The sequence below is a fragment of the Rhipicephalus sanguineus genome, chromosome 1 (genome assembly GCF_013339695.2).
Source record: "Rhipicephalus sanguineus isolate Rsan-2018 chromosome 1, BIME_Rsan_1.4, whole genome shotgun sequence".
In the NCBI taxonomy this organism is placed as follows: domain Eukaryota; kingdom Metazoa; phylum Arthropoda; class Arachnida; order Ixodida; family Ixodidae; genus Rhipicephalus; species Rhipicephalus sanguineus.
The window spans coordinates 35777949-35793868 of record NC_051176.1 but is presented as its reverse complement, the minus strand read 5'-3'; the positions used below and the strand labels follow the sequence as shown (position 1 = coordinate 35793868).

At 43.1% G+C, this 15920-nt stretch overlaps 1 protein-coding gene across 4 annotated transcripts in view; it reads right to left on the bottom strand.

Annotated features, from left to right (window-relative positions):
• Positions 1–15920, bottom strand: part of LOC119390499 (choline transporter-like protein 4) — a 154335-nt gene that overhangs the window by 53315 nt on the left and 85100 nt on the right. For 3 of the 4 annotated variants that reach the window (XM_037658127.2, XM_037658131.2, XM_037658109.2), the window contains exons 8-10: positions 13147–13267; positions 11617–11631; positions 3609–3692 (exon numbers count right to left, since the gene is read on the bottom strand). In XM_037658127.2, the coding sequence (XP_037514055.1) occupies positions 3609–3692; positions 11617–11631; positions 13147–13267 (220 nt within the window). The remainder of the gene's footprint in view (positions 1–3608; positions 3693–11616; positions 11632–13146; positions 13268–15920) is intronic. The other variant, XM_037658118.2, reaches the window with a different exon arrangement.

Here is a 15920-nt window from a genome sequence, read left to right as displayed (position 1 = left end):
TCCACATCGAGGCGGAAATACTTTGCTGCAATTGAAACGAAATTGATGCGACTAATTAACAAAAACTTTTGTTAACTTTTTAATTATTTAATTGAGGGCAGTTGTTTATATTAGAAAGTTGGAGTGCGTGCCAATTTATGGCATACCCGTTTTTTAGAAATCACGAAAGTTGTACGTAATTAGAGGTATTCGTCATCGAACTTCAAGACCCATACCTAAACTGATCGCGTCTAGCGTGCAAAAAACGCGACCACTCGGTTACGTCAGACCGTAACTACACGTGACAAGGAAGTGACAAAATTTAAATAATGGCACGTCTCAGTCTTTTCGTGAAAAGCGGCAAGTCATCTCATTTGAGCTAACGAATCGCCTCACCTTTGTGTGTGGTGTTTGGTGCTTATCTGTCTCTTTCTAGCTGTGCGCAAAAATAACGCAATATCAACCATTTCTACCCTGCGAAGAATAAAACTCAGTGGCTGTCGCTGCGGCACTTCTTGCAGACAGGCGAAATAGATTTGCGCACCTGTTTATAGTTTAAGAAAGAAACGAATAAGCACCACACATCGCACGCAAACAATAAGCTGTTTACTTGTGTATTTCAGAATGCCTGCAGATTTTCCTGAAGAGATTCTGCTTTGGCGCACCTTGATTTCAATTTTGTCAGTTACTTGTTGCGGGTAGTTCCGGTCTGGCGTAACAGAGCGGTTGCGTCCAGGCGTGGTCAGCTTTGGTATTGGCCTTGAAATTCGATGATTAATATCCCTAATTATGTACAACTTTCACGATGTGCGAAAATGAAAGGAGCCTGACTGTCACATAATTTTTATTAAAAATTTGTATTGTCTAAAGAAGAAACACCCTGTATATGGGAAGCCTTCCTTCTGAATAAACAGTTGTCTTTCTTTCCTGTTCTTCTTCGGTTACCTTTCTTTTACAAACTTTGCGCTACTACATTCTGTTTAGTAGACACCCAAGAAGTTATCCTGATTTGCAAAAGTTGTTGCGTAATGGGCCTCTCGCCGCTGTACTTGCAGTAGGCACCCTTACAAGGGCCTCTATGAATACCACTCCGCCAGCTTATGCTGCGAATGTGCTGCGCGTTCTGTGCAGGCCTGGTGTTTCTTTTTTCCCTTTCAAGGCGAACACTACAGGCAAAGAAAGGGAGCACCAATGGCAGCCTCAATCTCAGTGACCATAGCCAACATCGCCATGGAAAACGTCCAAGAGAGAGCCCTCAGCACTTTTGCACCAAAACCCAGTCTTTCTCGGGTACGTGGACAATTGTTTCTGCATTATAAAGACATCGCAAGTCGACAACCTATTTATCCACCAAAACTCCAAAGAACCGGACGTTCTGTTCACTTGTGAGCATGAGAAAGACTTCCATTCCTTGATTTACTGACCAAGCGAAACTTTTTCAAGTTCCTCGGTCTACTGCAACCAACGGTTCAAATCACTCTGCAAGCGACAAAGCATCAGTAGTCAATACTTTAATAAGAAGAATGGAAACGCATTGCACATTGGAATAGGACAAAAGGAAAGAAAGAAACATTGTTTCACCAAAGTCCCCAAAAAAATGGCTAACCGGACCATTTCTTCGGAAAGCAATCTGGCAACAAAAAAGAAAAGAGCCTTGAACAGATCCTCAGCCTCCCAGAAGTGAATCATACATGCGAGGCACCAGTGAATCTTAATGAAGGAAGGCGTAACGGTCGTGCACCAACAAACACAATAAATCACCTTCTGCCAAAACCCTACGACTGTCCACCAAGAGACAAAGCACAAGGCGTCGTCTATAAAATCGAACATTTCAACTGCCATTCCTGCCAACATGTTCAGCTTTAAGGCATAAATCAATGTGCTCGTCCTTGGGCTCTTCTCATCCATGTTTGAATGGACCTTTTTCCAAATTCACGTGACCCCTTAGCAATGGCCAGCCGAAGAGCCCAGATCAAAGCATGCGAGTTTCATTATCGTCTGCAAGTGCCATGTATTTGAATGGCTTTTGTGACACCTGCTACCCTAACGAAGCGTTGTGTTAGCTTACAAGCTTCCTATTTCTTGCAAGCTTCCTATTTCCTTCCAATGCATGTTTATGTTCTATCAGGATGCTTAGAGGCTCGAGACATCAAGTGAGTCGGGAGTTTCTTATGTCGTTTGCTGCTGAAAGTGCCTCGACAGGATAGCTATTTTTCTGTTTAGGGTAGATTTTGCACTTACTGCAGCTGCGTTCATGCTCCAATGTTGCAGAAAGTTTCCGTATTATCATCACAACCTTTCAAAGTAGCACTTGGCTTCGTTACTTGCCCAGTTTCTCAAGAAAAAAGTGAACATTGTTCCGCATCGGTTCTTCACAAGCACCCACAACCAGTTCCCGGACTCCAATCTCAAAGGCAATGCTTTGCCTCCATGCAAATGCACAGACATTCTAAAAAATGGCCATTCGCATAAGATCTGCATATTATAGTTTGAATCCTTCAATATTACACTTAATACAATCAACTGTTTTATTTGTAGAGCAAAAGACTGCTCAATTACCTATGTTTGCGATAGTCGGTTATGCACTGCAAAAAAGATTTTGTGCTACATGACACGGTCAAACAATCCCACAAAGCGTTTCCTCTACCCATTCTGTTGTCGAAAAGAAGGGCTATGGATCGCGGGGCATGACACACACCTATGAGGCCTGATAATTAAAACATGCAGTTCAAGTGAAGCAATTAAAGAGAGAATCAATTAAAGGTGACCATCTCCGCTAGCTACGGTGGCAATAATCCACTTTCTCGGCTATTTCTGCTGCATGTATAACCCCGAGAGCCAGCACCGCTGATGGCCAGGGCAGAGAATGTGGCCAAATGCAAGAAAGACAACAACTACAAAGAATGCTGTGCAAATGCTAGAAGATTTATATGGGCTTCGTGTGCACCATCTCTCCCCGAGTCAAACGTAAGAGGTTGTGTGGTAACTCGCATTACCTCCATCTCGGAGACATGCTGAAGCGAGATGAAGTGTGAAGCATTTGCTCACCTCTGCTTGTACCACTCATCACACCAGCAATATACTAACAGCTAGTGTTCACATCACGTGAGATCTGCGATTGCTGGCCCGACTGTTAACTGCTGTACGCCCGATAAAATGATGACCCTCACTTCATAGAGGTGTCTAACACATCACTATCAATGCTTCCAGGCAAAAGTGAAACTTTCACGTATACGGGGTATTCTACAAAAATTCCAGCATGCTGCACAACGAGACGGACCATGCGACTCTGGCCACACAGACATGCAAAAATATGCCCGAAGCTCATTCACGCTTGGCTAGACAAAAAAAAAAAAAATTAACAAGTTACACTTTCAGAATGGCACTCTAATCGGCAACACCCGCAATACCAAAACTGGGCTACTACGTATGATCCTTGGTAGCCATGCACATTGTTTTAGACACAGCTAGGTGCAATCGGTGCAGCTGTAACGTCTCTAGTTCTTGTCCTTGTTCATGCTAAAGAGGCCCTGAAATGCTCAGGATAATGTACAAACTTATTTGGATGGATGAAGCCTGAAAAGGCCATCAAGAGTGCAAAATTAAGTGGTCATTTTTGTCGTACTCACATGAGCATGTGAGGCCATGCAGTCTTGAAGTCTTGGAAAGCAAGTTCACCAACATCTTTAGCACTCGACAGGCCTGCAAGAATCCTGAACACCAACTTTTCTGTCACAGTGCGTACAAAAGAAAACATAATGAAAGCAGGCAGTGAGCCCAAGCACTTGCAGAAATTAAACCCAAAGATGGCAGTGGCCGACGACCCTTGCTGCAGAGTTAGAAACAAAGGCGACAGGCAGGACAGTTAGGTGCACAGGCTCTGAAGGATTGTGCACGGTGGGTGCTTTTAAAGGAGTGGTGAGAGAAAATTTGTGAACCTCTGTTTTTTGCTCTTAATCAGTGGCTACTGACTAGTTCATAGTGGCAAAGAAACTCATTTGCCCCAGCAAGAGACGAATGTTTAATTATATGCTCGTATGTTACGAGCGGAGGAAGTTTCGATTTCGAAGAGCACTCGGTGGCCCCGTGATGTAGTCGGCCTACTCGTTAACAAATACTATCAGGTGACTGCAAGAGCCAGTGCTTCACTGACCAGCTTCTGCCATGTTGTCAGCGCTGCTGTTTAGTCTGCTGTGTTGAGCGTTGCGAATGCTTGTTTCCTTAATCGTCAAACAACGTTGCTTATCTAGTGCGGCGATGGACGAAAGAGCTGGGAGGAGTGTAAAAATCAGTCATAAAAGCACGATTCACTTCGCGAATCTTGCCGATGGCTGCGATTTTGTTCTTGTCTTCGTCGTCCAACTGAGGCGACGTTTTCCGTGAGGCTTGGAGCAGCCGCAGCATTAGACGTGCTGAAACATTTTCGCTTCGATCATTTGTAAAGTAGCAGGTTGAGAAGTGACGAAGGAAGTAGTGAAATCACAACACTAGCACTCTGTAACAGTGTTTATGTGTAACATGCAAATGATGTGATGTACGCTTTACTGACTCTTATTTAGATTGGGCAACGCGGCTTTCTCAAGGCATACCAATCCCAGGTACGCACGTCGGGACACCGAAGCACTTGTCTGTCAACTACGCCATAAAATCCCGGCAGTAGAGAGCTTTAGTTTGTCTGTAGACTTCCTAACGTTTACGGATACCTGGTTACCGGAGCTGTTGACGGATGCAGCAGTAGCAGCAGCCACGGAGCCGGTAGCGACATCTTGTGGCGTTTTGTCCAACTACACTCATTTTTTTTTTCCTCTATAGCATTGCTGTTCTTGTAGAAAAAAAAAGCAATGAGAATACTGCAAGTTGCTAATTATCTCGCTGCTAATGCTTTACACAGAGTCAGTAAGCGGGTAAGTCACTGCAATGTTATTTTGTAGGTCTCTGGTTAGGCTATGCATCAGCACGTGTCTCTACCAGCGTTGTCCGTCTCGTACTTTTTAGGCTGTATTTGAGGCTGATAATGTACAGATGACACCTATGTGCACCCATTAGTGTTATGCAACAGTCAAATTGTATCCGAATTTTTGTCTCACCACTCCTTTAAGATGGTTCACTGGACAGTGCATGACATCACTACTCACCCCTTATGTGTTGGGCATTAACCAAATTATTTGACAGTATGGCAGAAGCAGTGCTTCTTTTCCATGCAATATAAGTTTTCCAGTACCTAAGCACCTTTTAAAAAGATCTTAAGAAATATCCAGGCTTGCCTGCACCTATGCGTGCTACACCTCAGCCAATCATTAACATGCCTATATAGCCATACACCAGGCTTCTTAGTGTGTTAGAAGAAAAGCCATTCGTGCATTTTCCAGATCTCATTTTAAATAAGCAGCTCACTTCTAAATCAGTGTTCCTCCTGTCCTGCTCCCTGCCTTTTTTTTTTCTAAAGCACAGGGAACTTATACGATGTCTGATAAGTTATGACCTTCACAGAAAGATGTGCTGCATCACTTCATTCCAGTTTGCTTTCTGGTTAAGTGAATCGGCTACATAGGAAGCCTTTGAGATGCACTTCTGCAGTGCATTTGATTGTTCCTTAGTAGCAATGAAGATATTACATGTAAGCAACCATGCAGCTATATTTGTTAAGAAGCTTTTTTACTTCTCAATAAAGTCAATCATGAGTGCAGCGGCTGGGCACTTTCTGTCCACTTTTGAGAACAGCTCATCTTGCATTTTAATTTTTGTATTGACCATCCGCCAACTACTAATACAACTTTCCAGTCTGTATGATGGCCATTTGTTGCGGTGGTATTACATTTCAGCGTAATCTACACAAAGCACATTTTGCCTCGAATTTGAGAATCACTCAGTGTAAAATGAACGACACTAAGTAATGCCGCACCAAAGATGCACTTGCCAAGCAAAAAACATCAACTCGACATCAAATTTGGCACTTGTTCTGTACTTTCAGCACAGCGGAAGAACCAAGCATCAAGCCCAGAAGCTCTTTCTTTTTTTTTTTTTGCATGCCAGCCATTCCCACTTTCTCCGGTTTCATACTTGCGTGTTTAGTTACATACTTCCTGAAAGCATGAACAGCATGAAAACTTTGCATAAGATTCTTTGTAACAACTAAACAGGCAGTACTTAGGACTCCATTTGGGTTCACACAAGATTACTGCAAGTTGAACTGGCAATATCACAAACGTGAGGATCTATGATCAATTACTGGCACATGTTCCACAGCCCTTTTCAATGAAACACTGCTTTCCTTGGCAATCACCACCCAGTGCTAAGTATGACACAGTCAAACCAGGCATACAATCTTTACTGCTGCGACTGCACTAGTCGTCCAAGCAGGGCAGTGTTAATAGACATCTGCGATTAGAACAGGCATTCATTTGAAATTTGCCAATGCATGTCTAGCTATAGGGCATAAAAGGTTTATCTTCTGTGTATGTTTAAGACAGTCAATATCTTCAATGTTTAGAACTATACGATGCCCTAAATAGTAAGCCGATTGTGCTATTCCTAACCGTTTGTTTTTTTTTAATTTCTTGTTGGGGATTTTAATTTAGCTGCCACCGATTGGATCCATCTAGCCTAGCAGAAAATTTGACAGCATGTTTGTCTGCCTTTAGTTCCACCTCACACCACCTGTCCTTCAGCCAGTCTGTTCATGAGCTTGCTCACACACAGCCTAAAGCTTACACATCACTGCCCATTTTTCTGCACGCATGAGCAACCACTGCTTCATTCACTGCAGCATTCACACTGTTATTTGACACAAGAAAGAGGCTAAATAGATTATAAACTTGTGTAACATCATTAACTAACCAACAGCATTCATTAGAGATTTTATATGAAGCTTTTTACGGTAGCACTAGTCAAGAAAATGGACCCCTTTTTAATGAAAAAGTTGCATGCCTGAACGATTATTACATTCCTATAAAACACATTTTTTCCTCAAATGCTCTGCGGTTGAACAACCACTTGAAGCACTTGTGAAACAAAAAGTAAAAAATATTTCATCGAGCAAAAGAGGCCATGACGCCCGAGTGCTGGTCTGCCTAGAAATGTGCTGACCTAGAATACAAAAATGCCACAACACAGGTGAAAGACACGTTCCACAGCTGCACTAAAAGATAAACCTTGGAAATTTCGGAATGTACTTCATGGCAGCAAATCAACTGTGATCTACTTGCTGGATAGCAATGGTGATGGATGTCAAATATAAGCAGCAGACTAGTAACTTATCCTAGCGCAATTGACACCCAGTTTATAGGGTTTCTTTTTTCTTTCTTTCTTTTAATGCTTTCAGAGCGCATCAGCACAAGCCAGTGCGCATTCGCACATTCCGAGTCATCCCATAGCATTTTATCAGCCTCGACTCTCAGTCGGGACCTTGTTGTGATACACAATGATAGAGTTATTGAAACAGGGTGTACAACCCCAATCACGACAATGAATTGCCAAATACCCATCAGCCCATCTATGCACCTTATTGGCATGCTCCTCCCTAAGCCACTCAGGGACACACTTGTGCTATCTCCTACAATGGAACTTGCCCGGTCTGTTAGGTTACATGTGCAAGCATGCAGACACTGTGGCTAGAAATTCTGAATGACTTGAAATATGCATTTCCCCTAAATAGTCACTAATGAATGCACAGCACATAGTGATTAATTGAAAATGAAGTGCTGCCAACAGATGTAAACAAAAGCAAGAAATATGATGCCTGCTTACGCTATCATTCATTTGACGCTTGTCACCTCTCTGTCGCTTAATGCCTCCTAACTTCCAGTGCATGCAAATTAACAGACCTGAGCATTCTCATGCATGTAAGTATTGAAAATGAAAGGGCCCTAAAACAACACTTTTCTATCCCCTCAATTTTTTCTGTGCTTTCAGAAGCACATGGCAAGACAGCACTATTAAAGGGCAAATCCAACAATTCATAAGCGTCTACAGACTGCAAACGAATACAGCATTGCAGGCTTTCTTGGACACCATGGTGTGCGCACGCCACATGAGCTAAGCAGCTATGTCGGAACTATTCCGAAGAATGGCTTGCACACTCCCAGCACATGCCCTTCATCTCCAGTCTGGGCTCGAGGGTGCGTGAAGCCATCATTGCACTCACTGCCATCGGTAATTGTGTTCCAACTTTTCTATAAAATCCTCTGGTTTGTTTTTAGACCAAGAAGTATCATAACAAGGAAAACATTAAACTGAACCTACAAGGGAAATCCACATAGGTTTCTCAGATAACAACCCACGGAACACAAAACCTCCATAAAACATCTTTAAAACATTTAAAACCTTTATAAAACATTTTATAGATGTTTTGTGTTTCATGGGAAGCTTCACAGTTCTCTATATGGCTTAGCTCTATGCCAGGCACATAGCCACGACTCTTTTGCCCAGGGAAGGGGGGCTCTAGTGAAAGTATTTTCCGCGCACCAAACATGTGTGTCATTGAAACTAAAATTGTTCTGTGCACATCTAACAGCCAAAGCAATCCAAACTGCTTGTTTGGGGTGGCTTACTGTTTTGTACAACTCCTTCGGAAGATGTTCCACTTCTTGTATGCTTAGTGTGCTTGATATGTTGCATGAACACAAGCAGGAGAATTTTTTTGAGGAGCTAATTTCTTTGTTAGACACAACAAAATTAATCCAACAGACGGTTAGGCCAAGGAAAGCATAGGGGACATTAATTGTTGCCTTTAACTGCAGTGCAGTAATGATGTAAATTGAAATGAATTAAAGTGGACGAAAAAAACACCCTTTCCATTACTGGTATCCAAAACCACCACCTTTGAATTACACATCTAACACTTTACCAATTGAGCTACGATGGAAGGTGCTTCTCTGTCCACTTCGTTGGGTATTTCTAACATAAATCCGTGGGAGTGTTAGGGAGCGCCACATAGCCAAGGGAGTGGGTGTTGTTTTGCTAGAGGTCATGCCCCTCGTGCAATGCTTCTTCCCACGGGGAGATCGGCTAGCCGCCAGAGTTTCGGCAAAACTATGTCTCCCCCACCAACGCCATTTAGCTTAAGTTCCAGGGAACAGGTCCATCTACGATGGATGTGCGCTGGCCTACGACCAACTGTCTGTGCCCCAACCACGCAGGTGGAATTCCTCAGATTTCTTGCCTGAGGGAAACAGACTGTCTTTGACAGTGCCGTGTAGTGTCGTGCATGCTACTGCTACACTATGATCAGTCAATGCCCTGCCTGCGTGGATGACATCCTAAAAGTGGGTGGACGATGTGGATCGTGCCCCAAACACCGTCGAGAGGAGAAGACACAATGGAATTGTACATTACTTAAGGCCGTGCCGGCCCCTTGTTAGGCAGTCGCCCCAGCCGACTTTGTCGTGCTGGCAGGCTTTGTACAACAAAAACTTTACCTGCTATAAAAGTTATCGTTTTGCTAAAAACTCTTGCCTCCTTGCTCTGCTTCTGAGCAAAGACCCTTCTTCTGCTACGTCGGCTCGTCAGCCTTGCGCTCTCGTCGAGATGCTACCATCGCTACTTAGCGAACTTCACAACAGTGGTGACAGCAGCTGGGATACCACGATCCGTATTCTCACCTGTGCACCCGAGAGGGACCCCCCTAGTTCACAACAGCGTGGAACACCTTTTTGCCAGAGAATGCATAAGGGATATGTACAATCTTGTGAAGGTACACCAAACATGAAGATAAGAAGCAGCTTGTCCCATAGCTTCCTTATTAACAAAGTGGAGAAATGAAAAAGGTTGAATGCGTGGGTGTGCATAATGATGAGACAAGAGAGAGGACACGACAACTGTCTTTCACCCTTTGTCAGGTCCAAACAATATACCGATGGTTTTAGTTTTTCCTTTTCCCAAAAGCATTGCAGTACATGTAGTAGTAATAATAATATGTGGGGTTCAACGTCCCAAAACCACGATATGATTATGAGAGACGCCGTAGTGGAGGGCTCCGGAAATTTCGACCACCGGGGGTTCTTTTATGTGCACCTAAATCTAAGTACACGGGCCTCAAACATTTTCGCCTTCATCGAAAATGCAGGCGCCGCAGCCGGGATTCGATCCCGCGACCTTCGGTTGAGCAGTCGAGTTTTTGGCGTTTTGCGATGAGAGTTATATTTACAATGATAAAATTACCAGTGCAAAGCTTCGCCTGGGCAGCAGATACGTTCATGTCTATTATGCGGTTGACTGTGAAAAAACAGCGTTCTCCTCGACTTCAGTGGGTAAGGAGCGTGTTTCACCCACCACGTGAGACGCCCACTCTCGACCAGCCGTGGCCAAGATTTCTGCTGCCCGTCGATGCCTTCGCGTCCCCTGACAAAATAACGTGAGCGTCTCCAGAAAGTTATTGCGTCTCCAAAAGAAGAAAAACGACAATGCCAACCCGCTATGCACCGAAATTTAGGAAATGGTTTGTTGCCTTTGCATAGGCACAGTTCCTGCTGGGCCATGCCCTTTGTTTTTTTGAAAAATAAAGCCGACCACTTCAGTAAAGCTGCTTACTGAATTCCTTTGCAATACAGAATATTCTATTGCTTTCCAAAAAGAAATGTAAACATTACTATATGGTAACTTAATAAAATGCTTTGTTGGGTGTGTTGGTTCATTCTGGAATAGATTTGAGTGCAAACGGAAGCGACACAAGAAGACAAGATGACCAGACGAGCGCTCGTGTAGTCGTCTTGTCTTCTTGTGTCTCGTCCGTTTGCGCTCAAATCTATTCCATTACTATATGGTGCTTGCTTTGCATGTGGATTTGAACCGCTGGCAAATTACTGTTGTACAATGTGATTTGCAGCAATGGTTACTGGCATTTGTTGCTTCAGTGCTGCATCTATAAGCATATCAAGGTTTGCGGTAGCTTTCGATTACAGCTGTATATAACCAATATTTCATTATACTGTTTCACAAATAACACATCAGCTGTGGATGTTCGTACGAAAACGCACATGTTCGATGCGCTTGAGAAACCAAAACTGAAATCACCTGCAAACGGACTACTACTAGTAACACATGTGCAGAAGCTCCGCCCACGCAGCCTTGACTGTGCTGCCACAGAAAGTTGTCGCCAGGTATAGTTGCCTGCCTCAGACATTATGTTGCAGAAATGGGCATTTTTACATGCGAGCATGTGCTCCTCTATCACTGGCAAATGCAAGTTGAGAAACTCCTGAATCAGCTGGTTGGCTCAAATGAAGGGTGACCAGGAGAGATTTTTTTTTTATACTTCACTTCCGAAAAGCTCCTCTGGCGATATGGAGCTACAAACACGGGTATAACAGTTTTGCCCTTTTGCGACAATCTTCCACATAACTTCATTCAAGAATCTTTAGAATTAATCGTACAAGAACAGACTGTCTCAAGTTACCCCCAGTTTTGTCACAAGACACTGGCCAGCCTAGCAATTTCTGTTACTTGCCTTGCGTAGACAGGTAAGCCAAGAACATCACATGATAAGAAAATATTGCTGGAGTTGCCCTTTAATGTACTTGCTTCACAAATTCAGAGAGCTGTACAAACCCAGCGGCCGTTAGTATTTCAGGATTAGTTAAATGCAGACTTTGCTGTGCAGATTGCATGTGTGCAAGCCCATGACTTAAATAGTAAACTTACAGTTCAATAGAGTTCCTGAAAAGCAAATGATTCCTTTTTAAATACTGCAAAAGCCAAATTCAAAAACATTTCACTAGAAACAAGCAAAAGCCTTTTTTGAAACAGCAGGCTTTCTGCATCATTAACAAGCTTGTACAGATGCTGCCCCACTGACACAATTGTTCCTCTCGAAAGGATTTCGAGAGGTCTCAGCAAAAGAGCACTCTCAAGAGTGTCTGCTTAAAGTAGGCAATAAAGTACTGCAAAACACACACATTTGTGATCAGTTAAAGCAAATTCTGATATTTCTCCACAGGTACTCGAAACTGTATATGTGCCACAATGTGCAGCTTGGTGCAGCAGAGACAAGAACTGCATCACGGTAACCACAAAGAAAGCACTTAGGGTTTGAGGACTGCCCAACATTTCCATGTGAACTTTTACATACTCAACTGCACTTAACAGTTCTCCATCACATGGGATATCTTCCTGTTCCCATAGAGCACAGTTTGAGATATACACTCTTTAGATGAGGACACCTGCAAGGTGCGATCAACCAAATAAAGTAGCAACGGTGCGCACCCGTCAGTCCGGTGACAGCAGTGCCCATCGATCGGAGGTACGAGACACATTGGTACAGCAACCAGCGCTTCACAGAAAAACCAAATTCAATGACAGAAGGCCGCATGCCTGCTCAGTACTTCTTACCAGTTGGCAGATGCACGTGAAACAGGCATTTTCCTCTTGCCACCCCTGACCTATTTCAAACATTTTGGATTTCCCACGAAGCATAGGTTGCTAAAGCAATGGGAGATAAACCCTTTCCTGTCTTAAAGTTTTGTCTTATTGCCAAGAAATATCTACCACTGTCACTAGACTGGACCAATTGTAGTGCACCGTTGTTACTTTATCCAGTCGATCGCGCCTTGCAAGCAAGCCAAGTCACTCCACCTAGAGTATACATATCTTGCACCATGCCCTAGTGCTCCTCACAAGCGCAGTTGTCAAGCCAGACCATGCTAAATGAAATTACCAAACCATACTAAATGACCAACTACAGCAAGTGTCAAGACCACAAAATTCCTGGAGGTGCAAATTTTATTGTAAACTTGGGCTGTAAAGCCCGAGTTTACAATAAAATTTGCGCACATAACTCGCGCTGTAAAGCCCGAGTGATGTGTACAGCAAGCTAATGAAGCGAGGAGAATTCAGGCATGTTTTCTTAGATCAATGCAGGCACTTTTTTTCTTTCTTGACAATGAAGCTATTGGCGGGAAATAACGAGTGCCGACCAATCATTGAAATAAAGACGCTTTGGCCCCTGTAGTGAAATGTCTTTTATTTCGACAACTGGTAGGCACTTGTTATTTAGTGCCATCAATTTTCCCGACCAGATGGGTTTTCATCAAACTCTGGATTTCAATAGTTACAAAAAGATTTTTTTCACAGGTGCACTGCCCACGAAGCCCCCAAAATTACTCCTCCTGTTATGCTGAGGTTCACCTTACATGGTGCTTTGTACAGTGCACATACAACAAATGGACAGCTTACTTGGTTTTTTTAGCAAGCCCTTTAGCTGAGACCGCTTCAACAATCCCATTGTCGTTGATCATATCCTTGACCTTTCCGTTGGCATCAAGCTCCAGCCTTCCAGGAAGGCATCTCCTGGCAACTGAAATTGCAGAGAGCACCCACAAGATGAAACACGAAGCATACCTTGAGGCCGGGTCACATTCAGCAATACAAGGCACAAGACCCTCACACACTGTTGTGCTAAACAGCTTGCATTAAAGGGCTCCTGCTGTATTCACTTAGAGGTGCAAGCAAATGAAACTTCTTTTTTCCCCACATACGCAAAGAATGGGAGCAGGTAACAAGAACAAAATTAGTTATAGAGAAGTAATAAAAGACTGCGCTTAAAGCTAAGAACTAAAGAGATGCTGTGTTTGGTTACTCCCAAGCAAAACATTTCACTTACTTCTTACGTAATGAAACTAAAATGATTATTATCCACTGATGTTGTTTGAAGCATATGCCTTGCTTGCATTTGTTGCTCAACTACGTTATCATACATTTACAACAGCACACACACTCGCCACCACTGTAGAAGCAACACCACCATTGCAGTCAAACTTGTCACGAGCCAGGCATGTCAGCAGTGCAACCATGAATATTCATAATTCACCACTGAGAAGTGGTAAGGGGATCTTCGTATAGTTGGAAAATAATTTTTGTTAATCCCATTGGCACGTAACTCGACATGAGACAGAGAAGCCAAGTGTGAATCACCGACTCCAAAACGAAAAGATACATCCATTTGACCCAAGCCATTCTGGGAGTATTTTAAGGTGTCATCGGACATTTGCAGTATGCAACAACGTTTTCACATCAGCATGAATGAAGTACTGTGCACTAAGTACTACACGGTGATATGCATGCCCGTAGGTGCAGACAAATCCATCAAGCTATCTCTCCACCTTCGTCTTTTCAATGACAAGCCGACATGGCAACCTCTCGATGCAAACACCTTGTTCAATGCCTTCACCAACAAGAATGAACCTTGTCCGAATCGCTTGTCAAACTATTGCTAGTGATGAAAGCTGGGAAAATAGCACAACTTTACACAGTCAAAGATAATCAGTGCTGAACAGAAAGGAAGCAGAAGCTAAAGGCCATGTGGCCTGACAAAGGCTTCTGCTCCTACAACAACTCGGCACACCATACCATACCACACCATACCAAATATACTGCACATACAGGATTCTGCTAAAAAGTAGTGAAAAAAAAAACCCCATATCTACAGGAAATGTAAAAATTCAACAGCATACAATTAAGGAGCGTTTTGCCTTAAACTAAAACCTGGAATCGAAACAAAAGAATTGACACTACTATATACTGTAGTTGTAGTCAAAGTCAATATTGTATGTAATGAGAAAAGTTTTGTGTGATTCATTCAAACTTTCCATAACTTTGTCAACAAAGTTGCACAGTCGATTTGGTAATGAAGGTGTCTGGTAACTGACTAACTGTTTCCCATAATTGGTTCTTATTTTTGGTGTTCTTATATGATACTGTCAAAGCCTGTAGTTCACTTTTCAAATCATGCAACAAACTGCAAATAAGCGACAGCCCCAAAGTGAAGCCTTTGGTTCTCCATTTTCAACAATATTTTCAGGATATTCTATGAAAAATATGCAGAAAAGTTGGGCAAATTGATTTTTAATAATATATTAATTATCTAAAAAACTACTTCAGATAAGAAAAAATAAATTACATACCTGCCAAGTTCAAGGAACCTGAATCAGGGACATTTCCGAAACGGGGGGAGGGCACACCGTTTTACCTCCCCCCCCTTTTTTTTCACAAAAAACATCTCCTTGGAAACAATGGGGGGGGGGGGAGGAGTCCCAAACAGCCCCTAAGCGTAAACATCAGCGTTGCATCCTCATAATGACTTACAGTGGCCAAACAAACAACGCAGGTAAGGTTTCCTAACTACAGTAGAATCTCAGTGATACGAATCTCAAGAGTGAGCGAAAATATTCGTATCGCCCCAAATTTCGTATGATCAAAAACTAGCAAAATCTGTTTTCAAACCACGATAGTACGCACAAAACATTTATTTCTGTCGAAAGAACTCTCGTATGTATTTCTAGGACACAAGAGAAGTGACCAATAAGGGACGGTGCTACCTCCCGTGGTTCCGTGCGCGGCGGTTGTGGCAAACGGTAGTTCAGTTTTTACCGTATTTACTCGATTCTACCGCGCCCTCGATTGTAACGCGCACCCGTTTTCCGCGACCAAAAAAAAAAAAAAAGTAATACATCGATTGTAACGCGCACCCCTTTTTCGTGAGAGAAAAGAACAAAAAAAGTCCGGAGTCAAACTTCGCACATTCAGAAGAACAAGTATTTGGGTTTTAAAGAACTGAAGTTTCAAAAAAGTAAAACACAAAGTCAAAAAGCGGGCCTTGCCGCTAAAACTGTCACCACTACGGCGGCGATACGAGTCGCGTAATGGATCAGTCCTCGTCGCTGTCGGACAGCTCGTTGTCGCTGTCAACACTCTTCGATTTCGGGAAACCGGCGCTGCTTTGGTCCACTGAAACCTTTTCGTGAAGCTTTGCTGTAAAAAATCTTCTGCTTCTGTTTGCGCCAGTCTCGCACGCACGTTTCGGGATGCGGCCCGATTTCCGTCCGTCTCTCTGCACGTGTAATAACTATTCTTTTAAATGCGGCATTGTGGTACACTCGTCGAGTATTTGGAGTCGGCACTTCCATGCCGTCGATGCGAACGCAGAACGGGATGACAATCTCTTCAGCACA